We start from the raw sequence: 12,200 nt of genomic DNA on the forward strand, positions 1-12,200 counted from the left end.
TTACAATTCACAAATTAAAATATGGTCTGCAGCTGCACTTCTTGTTTTCGGACATTAAATCATAACATTAGGCTTTCATAATTTGCATTCTTAAAATTGATGTCCGCGTTATCGTTAGGATATTGGTCTCGTATGGATAGTTGTGAAGTTATTAAGATTGGTGAATATTATCATTTGAAAACACAATTCTTCCACACACCCACTATGGACATGAGTGAGCTGTTTGCTGCTGATATTGGTGAAAAAACTTAAATTGGCGGTGAATGGGGGTGACGAGGATGGTGATGATGAAGATGTGGACTCACCAACACCAAGTTTTCTGCTGCTGTGGAAGGACTTGAGACGGTTAGAAGGTATTTCTCATCCTTCGTTGTGGATGAGTCAGTTCTTAACAGTATTAACCAGCTGGAACAACAACTTCTAGGAGTATGCTGTGCTGGAAGGAAGCAGCAGACTACTCTTCTAGATTTATTTCAGAAATAAAGAAAGTATAGCAGTTTCATTCATTATTGTGATATCTAATTCATTGAGTGCCATTAGATAAATAAAATTTTCTCCTTTTAAATCAAGATACCAGTTTGTGAGTTTTGATGTGACCTAACATCCAGAATATCTTGAAATTAAAAAATATATATATTGAGTAGTTTTAAATTTGCCAAGAAACATTTTCGTTTTCACTGTATTTTTGTATGCAGCTCAAGGTGAGTTTGTGATTATGGAGTATTTATATGGCCTAAATAGCCTAGGTTCTGATTCTGGAACACTTATCTATTGCATTTTGACCTAAATCTTTATTTAAGGAAAACCCTCTTTTAAGGAACAAATTTTTTGGTCACCTGAGATTCGTTAAAAAGGATTTAACTGTAGATCTTCTCCCATTTGAAGAGAAGTGTATGTAAGCACATGATTGAGATTTGATCCCAGTGAAACAAATTGTCAACATTTTACTAATCATCTTTTTGTGTTTCTCTTGTTCAAATGTTGCGTGCTTGATTACAGTTAAAGTTTTTCAAGGCAAGTGGGAAGTTGTATTTGAGTTATGAAACCATCAAGTAAATACTTCTTTGAAAATACAGCAGTCTCTCTTTGAGATTTTATAATTGCCACCACTTTCTTTTTTTATGACAGGTTGTAGATGCCAGAGCTGGACCCGGTACAAAATCGCTTACAAAATTCAAATCAAAAAATAAAAAGAAACTGAAACAAAAAGGAGATACATCTCAAAAATTGGAAAAACTCATCAAGAAGAAGCACATCTACTTAAAGAATGAACGTTCAGCTCGTGAACAAAGTCCAGGAAGCTTGAGTGATGATGCCACAGGTATTTCAAACTTTATTTCATTTAAACAGAGTACTCCAAATATTGTCACATATTATTTCTTGGTGTTGAACATTATGTTCATATAACTGCAGATTTATAGTGCAAGTTGGATGGGATAGTAATTGAAATTTGCTAATAAAAGAAAAATAATTTTTCTGTGGTATGTGTCTCACTCAAGTTTAATTAACTTTTTAACGGTGTCCATTATTATATCGTGCCCCTCCTTTTGTGCAATAAATCTTTCCGTTTGAAATAACACAATTGCTTTAGTGATGTTGCATGAATTTTTCTGACAGTGCCTTACTATTCTAATAAAACAAAAGTGAAGGGATATATATCGTCCAATCTTGTTCATCACAGGTGACGATTTCATAACAGATCTCAGCACACTCAGTAGAGCTCAAAGTCTGGCACCAAGCCCAACTCCAAGCGAAGAGATTGTGACAACAACTAAGCATCGCAACAAGGCTCATTCTCCCCACCGACGTGAGAAGGCTGCCAAACGTCGATCGGCACTGTCACCAACTATCAGCAGTTTCCTTGACATGACATTTTGGAAAAGGTCAGTATAAAGACTTTCCTTGTTTCTAGTTCATAAAATAGGAACCACAATAGACTACATACTGCATTATGCTGAGGACTAAATCTGAAAGTTGTAGCTGTGCTAGGAATCTTTGTTCTTACAAATTAGCCACATTAGTGTAATATAAAATGTCACAAATTACTTCAAAGCAGTTTAGATTTTAACTCACCGTACTTGATATTTCAGGGAGAAAGTATGCTGTGGCACAATTTTCAAAGGGCCTTACGGTGAAGTCATTGTTGATCCTCGATTTCTGAAGCCGTGCCATGGCTGCAAACCAAAGCAGCGTGCAGAAGTACAATCAGTAGCAGGAAAAGAACCTGGGTCTTCTGGTGCCCCAGAATGCAGTAAGAACACTGGTGGCCCCAATAAGCTCACCAAATCCTACAGTGATTCTTCATCAGATTCAGGGTATGATGAGTCATCAAACCAGGGACCTGAAGCAGTGCGGTCCCGTAGGACTGCTTCCCGTGAAGATGCTGGAGTTCCAAGCAATCCTCTGGCGGAGTTTGCCATTCACGCTGCAAGCCGCTGTCAACAGAATGTGGCGAGCTCAGCTAATTAACGAAAATTTTGTTTATAGTTTAAACTTAATTTATTGAAATATTGATGTTGTATGTACTTGTCTAAGAGTGAAACTGTCGTTCCACATGCCATTTTGCATTGGGTCCAAAATGAAAACCACAATCTCAAACTTCCACATGAGAAAGTTAGGTATAATTTCTGTGACTTGAATACAAACGGCCACATTATTTTAAGCTACTAAGAGCAATAAGCCTTGACCGATTACCTGTCCATAAATTCACAGCATATCATTAATTACCCTCTATGTAAGAGGAAATAAAATGTGTCTTCATAAGAATACTGCCATCATCTACTATCTGTACTTTGGTAAAATTTTACAGGAAGAAAATTGACTTTTTTATAACCAGTTCCTAAATGGAAAAAAATAAAATGTTGATACCATGACAATGTTATATAACAAATATTTGATCTTTAGCTTTGCATCATTGTCCTCAAAGAGGAATGTGAAACTTTCGGTGTAAATTTGCTGTTCAGTATATCGGTGAGGAAAAGTTTATTTGCAGTGTAATTTTTATGAGTGAAATGGCATTTGACAGATGAAGCAGAATTTTATATGAGAAAATTGTATTTAAACTTGACATTTTATGCATTTAAATTTTATAGGTGTGCAGTGTCCCTTTTAATGTAGCTTCTGTTGTTTAAAACTGGTTTTAGTTAACTACACTATGGCAGCAGAAAGTTTCCTTTCTATAATAGTGTTCAATACTCAACAATTTTTTTACTGACAATCCAACATCTAGTCTGAAGAGCACTTATCTTTTTTTATATAAATGTCATTTTATTGTTGTGTAATAAAATATAATTCCTATATGTTCAGATTTGAGACTGAAGTGTTTCAATGTTTGGTGTCTGGGAATGAAATTTTTGAATCTCTTAATCATTGATTCTTTGATTTTTTTCTGAAACTGAATGTTTTTCTCTGTTATCTGTTGTGTGCGTGTATGTGTGTGTACACGAGTGCGCGTGGCTGTATGTAACTGGCTCTTTGTTTTCGCTCTTTGATTATTCAGTTATTTATATTTGACAGTTTTAATAATTTAGAGACTGATGACAAATGAAGGTTAATGAACTAGTAATCAAACAGTTGGTTACTGCTGAACTACTGCCATAGGTTATAAATGTGAGAGTCCTCCTGAGAACTCTTCCAATATTTTTTCATGTTGTGATCTCATCTTATTAAATATGGATAGTATTCAGAATCTTAATTTACTTGTCCCACATTTTGAGGTGCAAAGAATTGTGGTGTTTGCACAACATTGATACCAGAATGTGCAAATAATTATAAAAGTGATTTATTAAGTATTATTAAAATGTTTGGAACAGGTTGCCTGTGTTCCAGCCAGCAGAGTATTAGTAGCTATTGACTATTAAATACTTTAGACTTTATTTTTGTTTTTTCTCCACATTTTATGTTCAATAAATTGTATTCAGCATATAATTATGCTCATTGTTGAATGCAGTGCTATTATTCTTTAAAAAGTTATGTATGCATATATTCTCTGATCTTTATATTTCAGTAATGACTTAATGTGTGAAAGTGCAATTCAAAATCTATGGTGCCACATGCTGTTGATTTGTGTGTATTTCTACCAAGAAATCTGTGCATTACCTTCACCTGTTTAAGGAATTAATCAGGAATATCTTACTGTTACAAACAGAAATACTCATAAATCACCAGTTACCTTGCAGGCTGATGTAGATTGTTCTATGAATATTTAGTAAAAAGCAATCTTATGTTAAATGAGGTTAATATTTTTTGTGTATTAGTAGTATGGATTGTAATGTGTAAATATGTGTTGAAAGAGTAATGTGTGCATTTGTTTGTAACCTATATTGTGAAACATTGTTCAAGATTTTCAAATTATATGAGGTGAGTTTAAAGTTTACACCTCAGCTCATTTTAATGAGTAAATGTAAGAAGAAAAATAAAATTCTGAATGTTGTGATGGCTATTAGTAACTTTTTGACAAACCATAGGTTGATTTATGCACACTGATCTCAGGGTTGCATGTAAAATGTGTTAAACAGTTTGTTTTTTACAGTTTGCAAAAAGCAACAGTTTTTGACTATGCCAATTTTTGCATGTATATTGGAGATAGAAATTGTAATAAAATTAGGAAACCAATTTTTGTGTACAAACTGAACTTTAATGTGTAGTGTAAATTGAATCCCTTGCCAAATACTGGATGACTTTATATCATGTAGATTGCTAACACTATTCATTATATTAAATCTTGAATTGGATTTATCAATAGTTTAAACAAATTTATGTGTTGATATAAATATACTGTTCTGTATATTACAAATGAAAAAGCATTTAAAATAGAGCTAAATTTAAACAAAGTGAGTTATTGATTTCATGTAGTTATATTTGTGATCAGTTCCCATTGTTTCATTAATCACCCACCAGAAAAATCTTGTTTTGCTACTAATGATTATATTTTTTATTATACACATCTCCTGCATTCACACTGTGAGTGTGGGGTCCTTAACAAAAATTCTGATTTAGAATACATCAGTGTCATAACCACTGAAGAAGCTATGCATTATGACCTTTGAAAGTGCTGAATATCTCGTATCTTAAACAGGAATTAATGATCATTTTGGTAAGTTACTATAATATACAACAAATGTATTTTGCTCCATTTTGGCAGCCAGACAAATGATTTAGTATCCCAGATTCATTATTTTTGTGCTGAATTAAATTAAAATTGTCATGTTCTTGCCATATATACATAAAAATACTGCAGATGATAGTCATTAATTACTGCAAGGATGCAATTACCTACTTCATTATTGGATATGGAGATTGTGCAATTAAAAAATTGCCAGCAACTGCCTTTAAATTGTGTTTTTATTCAATTTTGTTTTTGATATTTTTCTGTAGATATATCTGTTGTTTCACGAAACACACAATTCCCTTTTAAGAAGTTCCACATGTGTGTGCGAATATATACTGTGGAAATATTTTGAGTGGATACTGAATAGTCATTTTGATTTTGCAGTGAAAATATTTTGTAAAGCCTTAAATTTTTTATCATGATAAATATTGTCATGTAAATAGTTATATTTCACAGTGTTAATTAAAGCATCTGTGAAAGTGAACAATCATTATTTTCAAATTGGCAGTTTTAAGACTTTTGTTTTCAGTTCTTACTTACAGCTTCCACATATATCTAATTAGTGTTTTGGTTAATAGTAGCACAAATTAAGAGGATTCTCTTTACACATCTAGTACATATTTTCAGTTTGAACTTAACAGAAAACATGCTATCCAACACACTGTAAAAATGAGTTGCAGTTTGCTATTATGTTGCCTCTGTATCTTGAAAACTGTTCTAATTTTGCAGTAAAATTTTTCTCAGTGTTTAAATGTATAATCAGTGCATGAGTAGATATTTACAAAGCTGCAAAGCTAGTCAAAAATTTACCTTCTGTCATCAATCTACCCCTGCAGTACAAGTTAGCATTTCTTTTCCACAGTTTCTATTTCCAGGGTCAACTAAATGATTAAAATTTTTGTTCAACAGCACATTGTTATTATATAACAAAATCAATTCATAAGACATAAAATGAACATTACAATTTTATAGGATTGTGATGAATGCTGGAGTTGCTAGTTCTCTTGACATTCATATGTAACCTCTCTTCAGTTATTGCTTATCTGATCTAACTAGTAAATGGTTGTTCATAGAATTAGGGGCTACACACATTTGTACCTGACCATCAAGAAATCTGCATGTATAATACTTTATCCAGAACCTATGCACCCAGTCTTGGTAATTAGAAGTGGGCAAACTTTGTTCTTGGAAGCACTTCTCTTGTACACCACATAAAAATTGTTTTCTTCAATTAATTGAAACTTGATTGAGGTATTACCGATTACAACTACTGGAATCAGTCCAGAGAACCAAAAATATGGAAAGTACAGCTTAACACTGCCTTTAAAATTTGACTGTGTGTTGGATGCTTTCCATTTTCCAAGAAATTGCTGAGACTGGCTTTCATACTTCCAGGTTCTATATAACCTTATCTTCATAAAGATCTAATCAAATCATCACGTGTATTTTATGACAATAGCAGCAACAGAACTGCTCGAACTTTAAAACTAATTTGAAGCCTTGAATAAATTGATATTTATGAGATTTTTTCCTTCAAGGTTATTTTAGCCATTGTTAATGTATGCTTAGCACAAATTTCTAATGTTTAGCAGGGTAAAAACAATAATCTCGAAAATACCTTTCTGTAAAAATACAAAAAAATGTAGTGCATGTTCAGAGTTTAATGCTTTTGTTAAGCTATCACATTACTAAATTCACTTTTAGGAAAACAAATTTGTAATGTGAAAATGCATGTATTTTAATTTTGGTGATTTTTGACCACTTTAAAAATTCAGCCAATTAATGATTAGACTGCAGGTTAATGCTGCACTTTAATTTCTTTGTCTTGCTTGTACAAGGACATCAGTATATGGGTACTTTTTTCTTATGTTTATTTCACTTGGCTCACACACACAAAATTGGTTCTGTGAATAACTTTTTAATTATTAATAGTTTCGATAAACAAGAAACAGCTGTATTCCGTGTGAGGCCCGACATTTATTTCTGGGGTAGGATGCAATGGGCTGTTACTGTGGGTAAACTTAAGAATTTTTGTCATTATGGTCTTGTAGATAGCATCTCTATTTCTTCTGTACATGTTGTACTTCAGTATTAGAAATTCATCAGTACTGTAAAGTCTCCTTAGTTCAGTGTGTCCCTCCAACAATAAGCAGATAAAAATACTGACTAATTTAATGTGACTGATAAATATTCATTTGTATGGCTGTCATGTAAGCAACTGTGTTCCATTGGTAAATTAAATGCTGACATGTTCTTGCTCACTGTTTTGTACCTCACATTTTATAAGTAAATAATGGGAATATAGTATGTATATAGTAATTTAAGAAAAATATCCGATCAGTTGCAGATCAGAAAGAGTGAAATTCTAATGTGTTCCATTGAAGTTACCAATGGAATATTCATAACAACCTAAGCAAACTTAATTTTAAATAAAAAATAGTATTCTTCAGTGGGTATTGATACTGGAAAACTGAGTTAAATTGTGATTGTTTGCTTTATATGTAACTTATAACTTAATTTGTGAGTGAGGGAATTACTTGATATTCTTCCATAATTTCTGTAATCCACATCTCCTAAAACTTTTAGTGAGTGTTATGTTGCTCCCTGATCCTCCCTTACTCTTTGGCCAACAATACGTGCTCTGCTGATTCTTTGTTCTTGGTCACTGTCTGAAGACGGGTTCCCTTCTCTCTCTCTCTCTCTCTCTCCTCTCTCTCTCTCTCTCTCTCTCTCTCTCTCTCTCTCTCTCTCTCTCTCTCTCTCCCTCTCTCTCACTCACTCTGACTCTGACTGAAATACTGTGCTGTCATTCATAATTTTAACTTAAGTAAAAATTAAAAGGCTGTTCACTTACAGTGCGATCTAAAGTGTTTACAGTTATGAACTCTTAATTATTCACTCATGTCATGAACAAGCTGTTGACATTCATTTATGAAGATGTTTTCTCTTAGAGATTAAAAATACTCACATGCCATGATTTAGTCAATTGTAGTGCTCTTTCCCTTCCTACATGATACAGGCACAACCATAGGTATTCACATTTGGTACAAATTGAAAAGTCTGTTGATGAAATATTTTTCATCATTCTTATTTTTAACAGCATCATCTATACAGCTGGTTTATAACAGCAGGACTTTGGAGCCAGCAGTTACATAATCAAAACAAAATCAGTATTATGTGTGTGTCTGAGAAACTGCCTTTTGTAGTTGCTGTACTTTGGTCTTAGATTTCATATCTTGAAAGTGTCTGTGTAGAGTAATGTAGTAACTCAGTATTTTTTTTTTCTCTGTGCTCGTAATGCTAAAGATGTTTGTGATAATTTAATGATTTTCAAGACCAATATTGGAATGAAATACATGTAAAACTGAAAGACTAAATGGGTAACAGTGTTTTGAAATTTTGTACATCTTCTAGTATAGTTGCCCATGATTTTATGTGAAAGTGTGTACACTGGTGATTCTGTGAATGTTTTATTGTCCAAACACTGTGTAACTGATGCAATATATTTATAGTACTTTAAACAATGTGTCATAGGATGTTTTTATTATCCTTCAATCCTGTTAAAAATTCAAGTACAACTTTCAATTCCCATTTTACCTTTATTATATCCAAGTAACTGAGCCTTGGATGCTGCAAATACCTATGTGATGGCAAGATATGTAGTTATATAAAAAAATTATATATTACCGGTTTTCTAAAATGTCACTGACAAAAGAAGACTCAATGTAAATCTGCAGTACCATAAACAGAAAACTTCACAATATGATGAAGGGAAAACTGGTAGGTTGGGAAATCTTTGATGTCTTCGAGCATCTAGTCACCTAGGCTTTTCCCCTTGCGTGAGTGATATTACAAACCTGGACCACATTCTGAATTGTATTATAAAAATTGTCTGGAAGAATGCTCTCTCCCATTCTTTCATGTCCTTAATTCTTGTACATTACAGGTAGGGTGCAAGATTTGCATTCTGTTGGATAGGGTTCAAAAATCTATCCAGGTACTGTGATTTAGACTTCCTGCGGTTTCTATAAATTATACTGGATATTGCCAAATGTTGTTAAATTCTTTGTCCTACTTGTCCAACTGAGTTGTGTAATCATTCTTTACTATTTTGTGGCTAAGGAAGGAGATGAAAAGTAATTTTTCCTCCATTATATGTATGCTGTCATTGACAAAATGTATTTGTAAGACTGCTATTTTATCTGTGAATCACATCATTAGTTGTAACAGATGTATACTCTATGGTTTGACTGCCATTCTTTACATTGTGCAGTGTTTCCTTTGCATGGAAACGGAAGGCAGTGGTATATTGCATCCTGTTCAACACGTTACTTCTAGTAAGGTCACTTGGAGTTTAGTGATTCTTGTACAGAAAGGAGGCTTAGCAAATTTTTTATGTCTCAAAGGCTTATCTGACAATTTGAAGTTATGGCGTGGAATATTTGCTCGAGATTTCAAAGGGCATATAGAGGAACTTTGTCTGTAACTGCAATACACTGAGGTGACAAATTGCACTTGTACAGATGGCAGTAGTATTGCATATGCAAGGTATAAAAGTACAGGACATTGCAGAGGCATCGTTTGTACTGAGGTCATTCATGTGAAAAGGCTTCCAACATGATTATGGCTGCACGTGGTAAGTAAGTCTTTAAATGTGGAATGGTAGTTGAGCTAGATGCATGGGGCACTCCATTTCAGATATCATTTGAGAAATCAGTATCCTGACAAGGGGAGGCCGCCAATTGTGAAATTCAGATTCGATTCATACTGCACTTAATAAAAGCTCATGGTCAGAGGTGTAATGTGGCAAAGCACCAAGACGCACTTCTCAGCCGTTGTCGAGAAAATCGACAGTTAAAAGAAACCATTGCGGTGAAATACTCTCTACGATTAATAATTTTCTACAGCGTCGTGGTGCAGGGGTAAGCGCTCAGGTTCGTAATCCGAAGGTCGCCAGATTGAATCTCGCACCGTGCAACATGTTTTCGGCGAGCATTTGCAGCGTATTCTGGAACATTTCTTCCCCAATTACCATGGCTTCTTCGTTGATTGATGATGATGGTTCTGCTGTGATGCGATTACTGTTACGAAGGAGGCTTTCAAAATACACCAACACATCTTTTAATTGTTGTTTCGCCACTTCACTGTATATAGAATCTTCTTCGATCACATCACTTTCATGCGAAGGGCCCGGATCGCTCTCTAATTGCACTGCCTCCATTTTTCCGTTTGTTTAACAGGGTGTACCAAAGCTCTCACGTACGCACTGATATTCGACAATGTTATAAGTTGCGTTAGGGACCGCATCTACCTTTTTTCGAAGTTAGCAGGCAACTACGCTGTTATGCGGCGGCTCGTTTCGGCCCATTCGACATCCGTCCTTCAAGTGTAATGAGCGAGTAACGGAGTTTATATTTCATACCTGCCACAGAAAATTTGTGTTCGTGGGGTCTCTATTCTAATTCGAACGTTTGACTATACGTATTCGTTTCGGAATATCGTTTCTACGTCTTCTGTTAACTATACGTGGTAAACATTATGAAGACAATTAATAACATTTGTGAAATACAACTTTGTTTGTGGAAAACATAATGATGTTTGAAGTCACCAGTTTTTCCACGACAAACCACTTTCAACAACTTATTATATGCATAATTGTTGCAACTGATTGCTGGGAATTTTATATATATATATATATATATATATATATATATATATATATATATTCGTAACAGTAATCGCATCGCAGCAGAACTATCATCATCACTCAACGAAGAAGCCATGGTAATTGGGGAAGAAATGTTCCAGAATACGCTGCAAATGCTCGCCGAAAACATGTTGCATGGTGCGAGATTCAATCTGCCAGCACTTTCGTTTGGTAAGTCACAAATCTGTGTGTGTGTGTGTGTGTGTGTGTGTGTGCATTTGAATTACAAAAACAAATAATAAAAAAAATGTTGCATGGCGCGATATATATATATTTAAAAAGAAAGATGATGAGACTTACCAAACAAAAGCGCTGGCAGGTCGATAGACACACAAACATACACACAAAATTTGCTTTTTCCGCTCCCGGGATTGGAATGACTCCTTACCCTCTTCCTTAAAACCCAAATCCTTTTGTCTTTCCCTCTCCTTCCCTCTTTCCTGACGAGGCAACCGTTGGTTGCGAAAGCTAGAATTTTGTGTGTATGTTTGTGTTTGTTTGTGTGTCTATCGACCTGCCAGCGCTTTTGTTTGGTAAGTCTCATCATCTTTCTTTTTAAATATATTTTTCCCCCACGTGGAAAAAATATGGTGTGTGTGTGTGTGTGTGTGTGTGTGTGTGTGTGTGTGTGTGTGTGTAGTCTTTCCGCTCCCGGGATTGGAATGACTCCTTATCCTCTCCCTTAAAACACACATCCTTTCGTCTTTCCCTCTCCTTCCCTCTTTCCTGATGAAGCAACCATTGGTTGCGAAAGCTTGAATTTTGTGTGTGTGTTTGTGTGTCTATCGACCTGCCAGCACTTTCGTTTGGCAAGTCACAAATGTCTCTCTCTCTCTCTCTCTCTCTCTCTCTCTCTCTCTCTCTCTGTGTGTGTGTGTGTGTGTGTGTGTGTGTGTGTGTGTGTGTGTACATTTGAATTACAAAAAACAAATAATAAAAAAAATGTTGCATGGCGCGAGATTCGATCCGGCAACCTTCGGATTACGAACCCGAGCGCTTACCCCTGCGCCACGACGTGGTAGAAAATTATTAATCGTAGAGTATTTCACCGCAACGGTTTCTTTTAACTGTCGATTCTCTCGACAACGGCTGAGAAGTGCATCTTTGTGCTTTGCCACATTACACCTCTGGCCATGAGCTTTTATTATGCGCAGTATGAATTGAATCTGAATTTCACAATTGGCGGCCTCCCCTTGTGAGATCAGCAGCATCGAGAACACTAGATTTCAGGCATTACCTTTCACTATGGGCAATGCAGTGGGCAGCGGTTTTCACTTAAATGACCAAAAGCAGCAGTGTTTGCGCAGAGTTGTCAGTGCTAAGAGGCAAGAAACACTGTGAAATAACCACAGAAATCAATGCGGGAATTACAATGAACATATC

General features: G+C 35.0%; 1 protein-coding gene across 2 annotated transcripts in view; it reads left to right on the top strand.

Moving 5' to 3' along the window:
- LOC126188908 (SIN3-HDAC complex-associated factor) overlaps window positions 1–8,634 on the top strand; it is a 30,020-nt gene extending 21,386 nt beyond the window's left edge. For both annotated transcript variants that reach the window (XM_049930605.1, XM_049930606.1), the window contains exons 4-6: window positions 1,129–1,321; window positions 1,682–1,883; window positions 2,091–8,634. In XM_049930605.1, coding sequence (XP_049786562.1) covers window positions 1,129–1,321; window positions 1,682–1,883; window positions 2,091–2,469 — 774 coding nt within the window. In that variant the 3' untranslated portion in view covers window positions 2,470–8,634. The remainder of the gene's footprint in view (window positions 1–1,128; window positions 1,322–1,681; window positions 1,884–2,090) is intronic.
- Window positions 8,635–12,200: the final 3,566 nt, after the last annotated feature.

Source organism: Schistocerca cancellata, chromosome 5, assembly GCF_023864275.1.
Source record: "Schistocerca cancellata isolate TAMUIC-IGC-003103 chromosome 5, iqSchCanc2.1, whole genome shotgun sequence".
Lineage (NCBI taxonomy): Eukaryota > Metazoa > Arthropoda > Insecta > Orthoptera > Acrididae > Schistocerca > Schistocerca cancellata.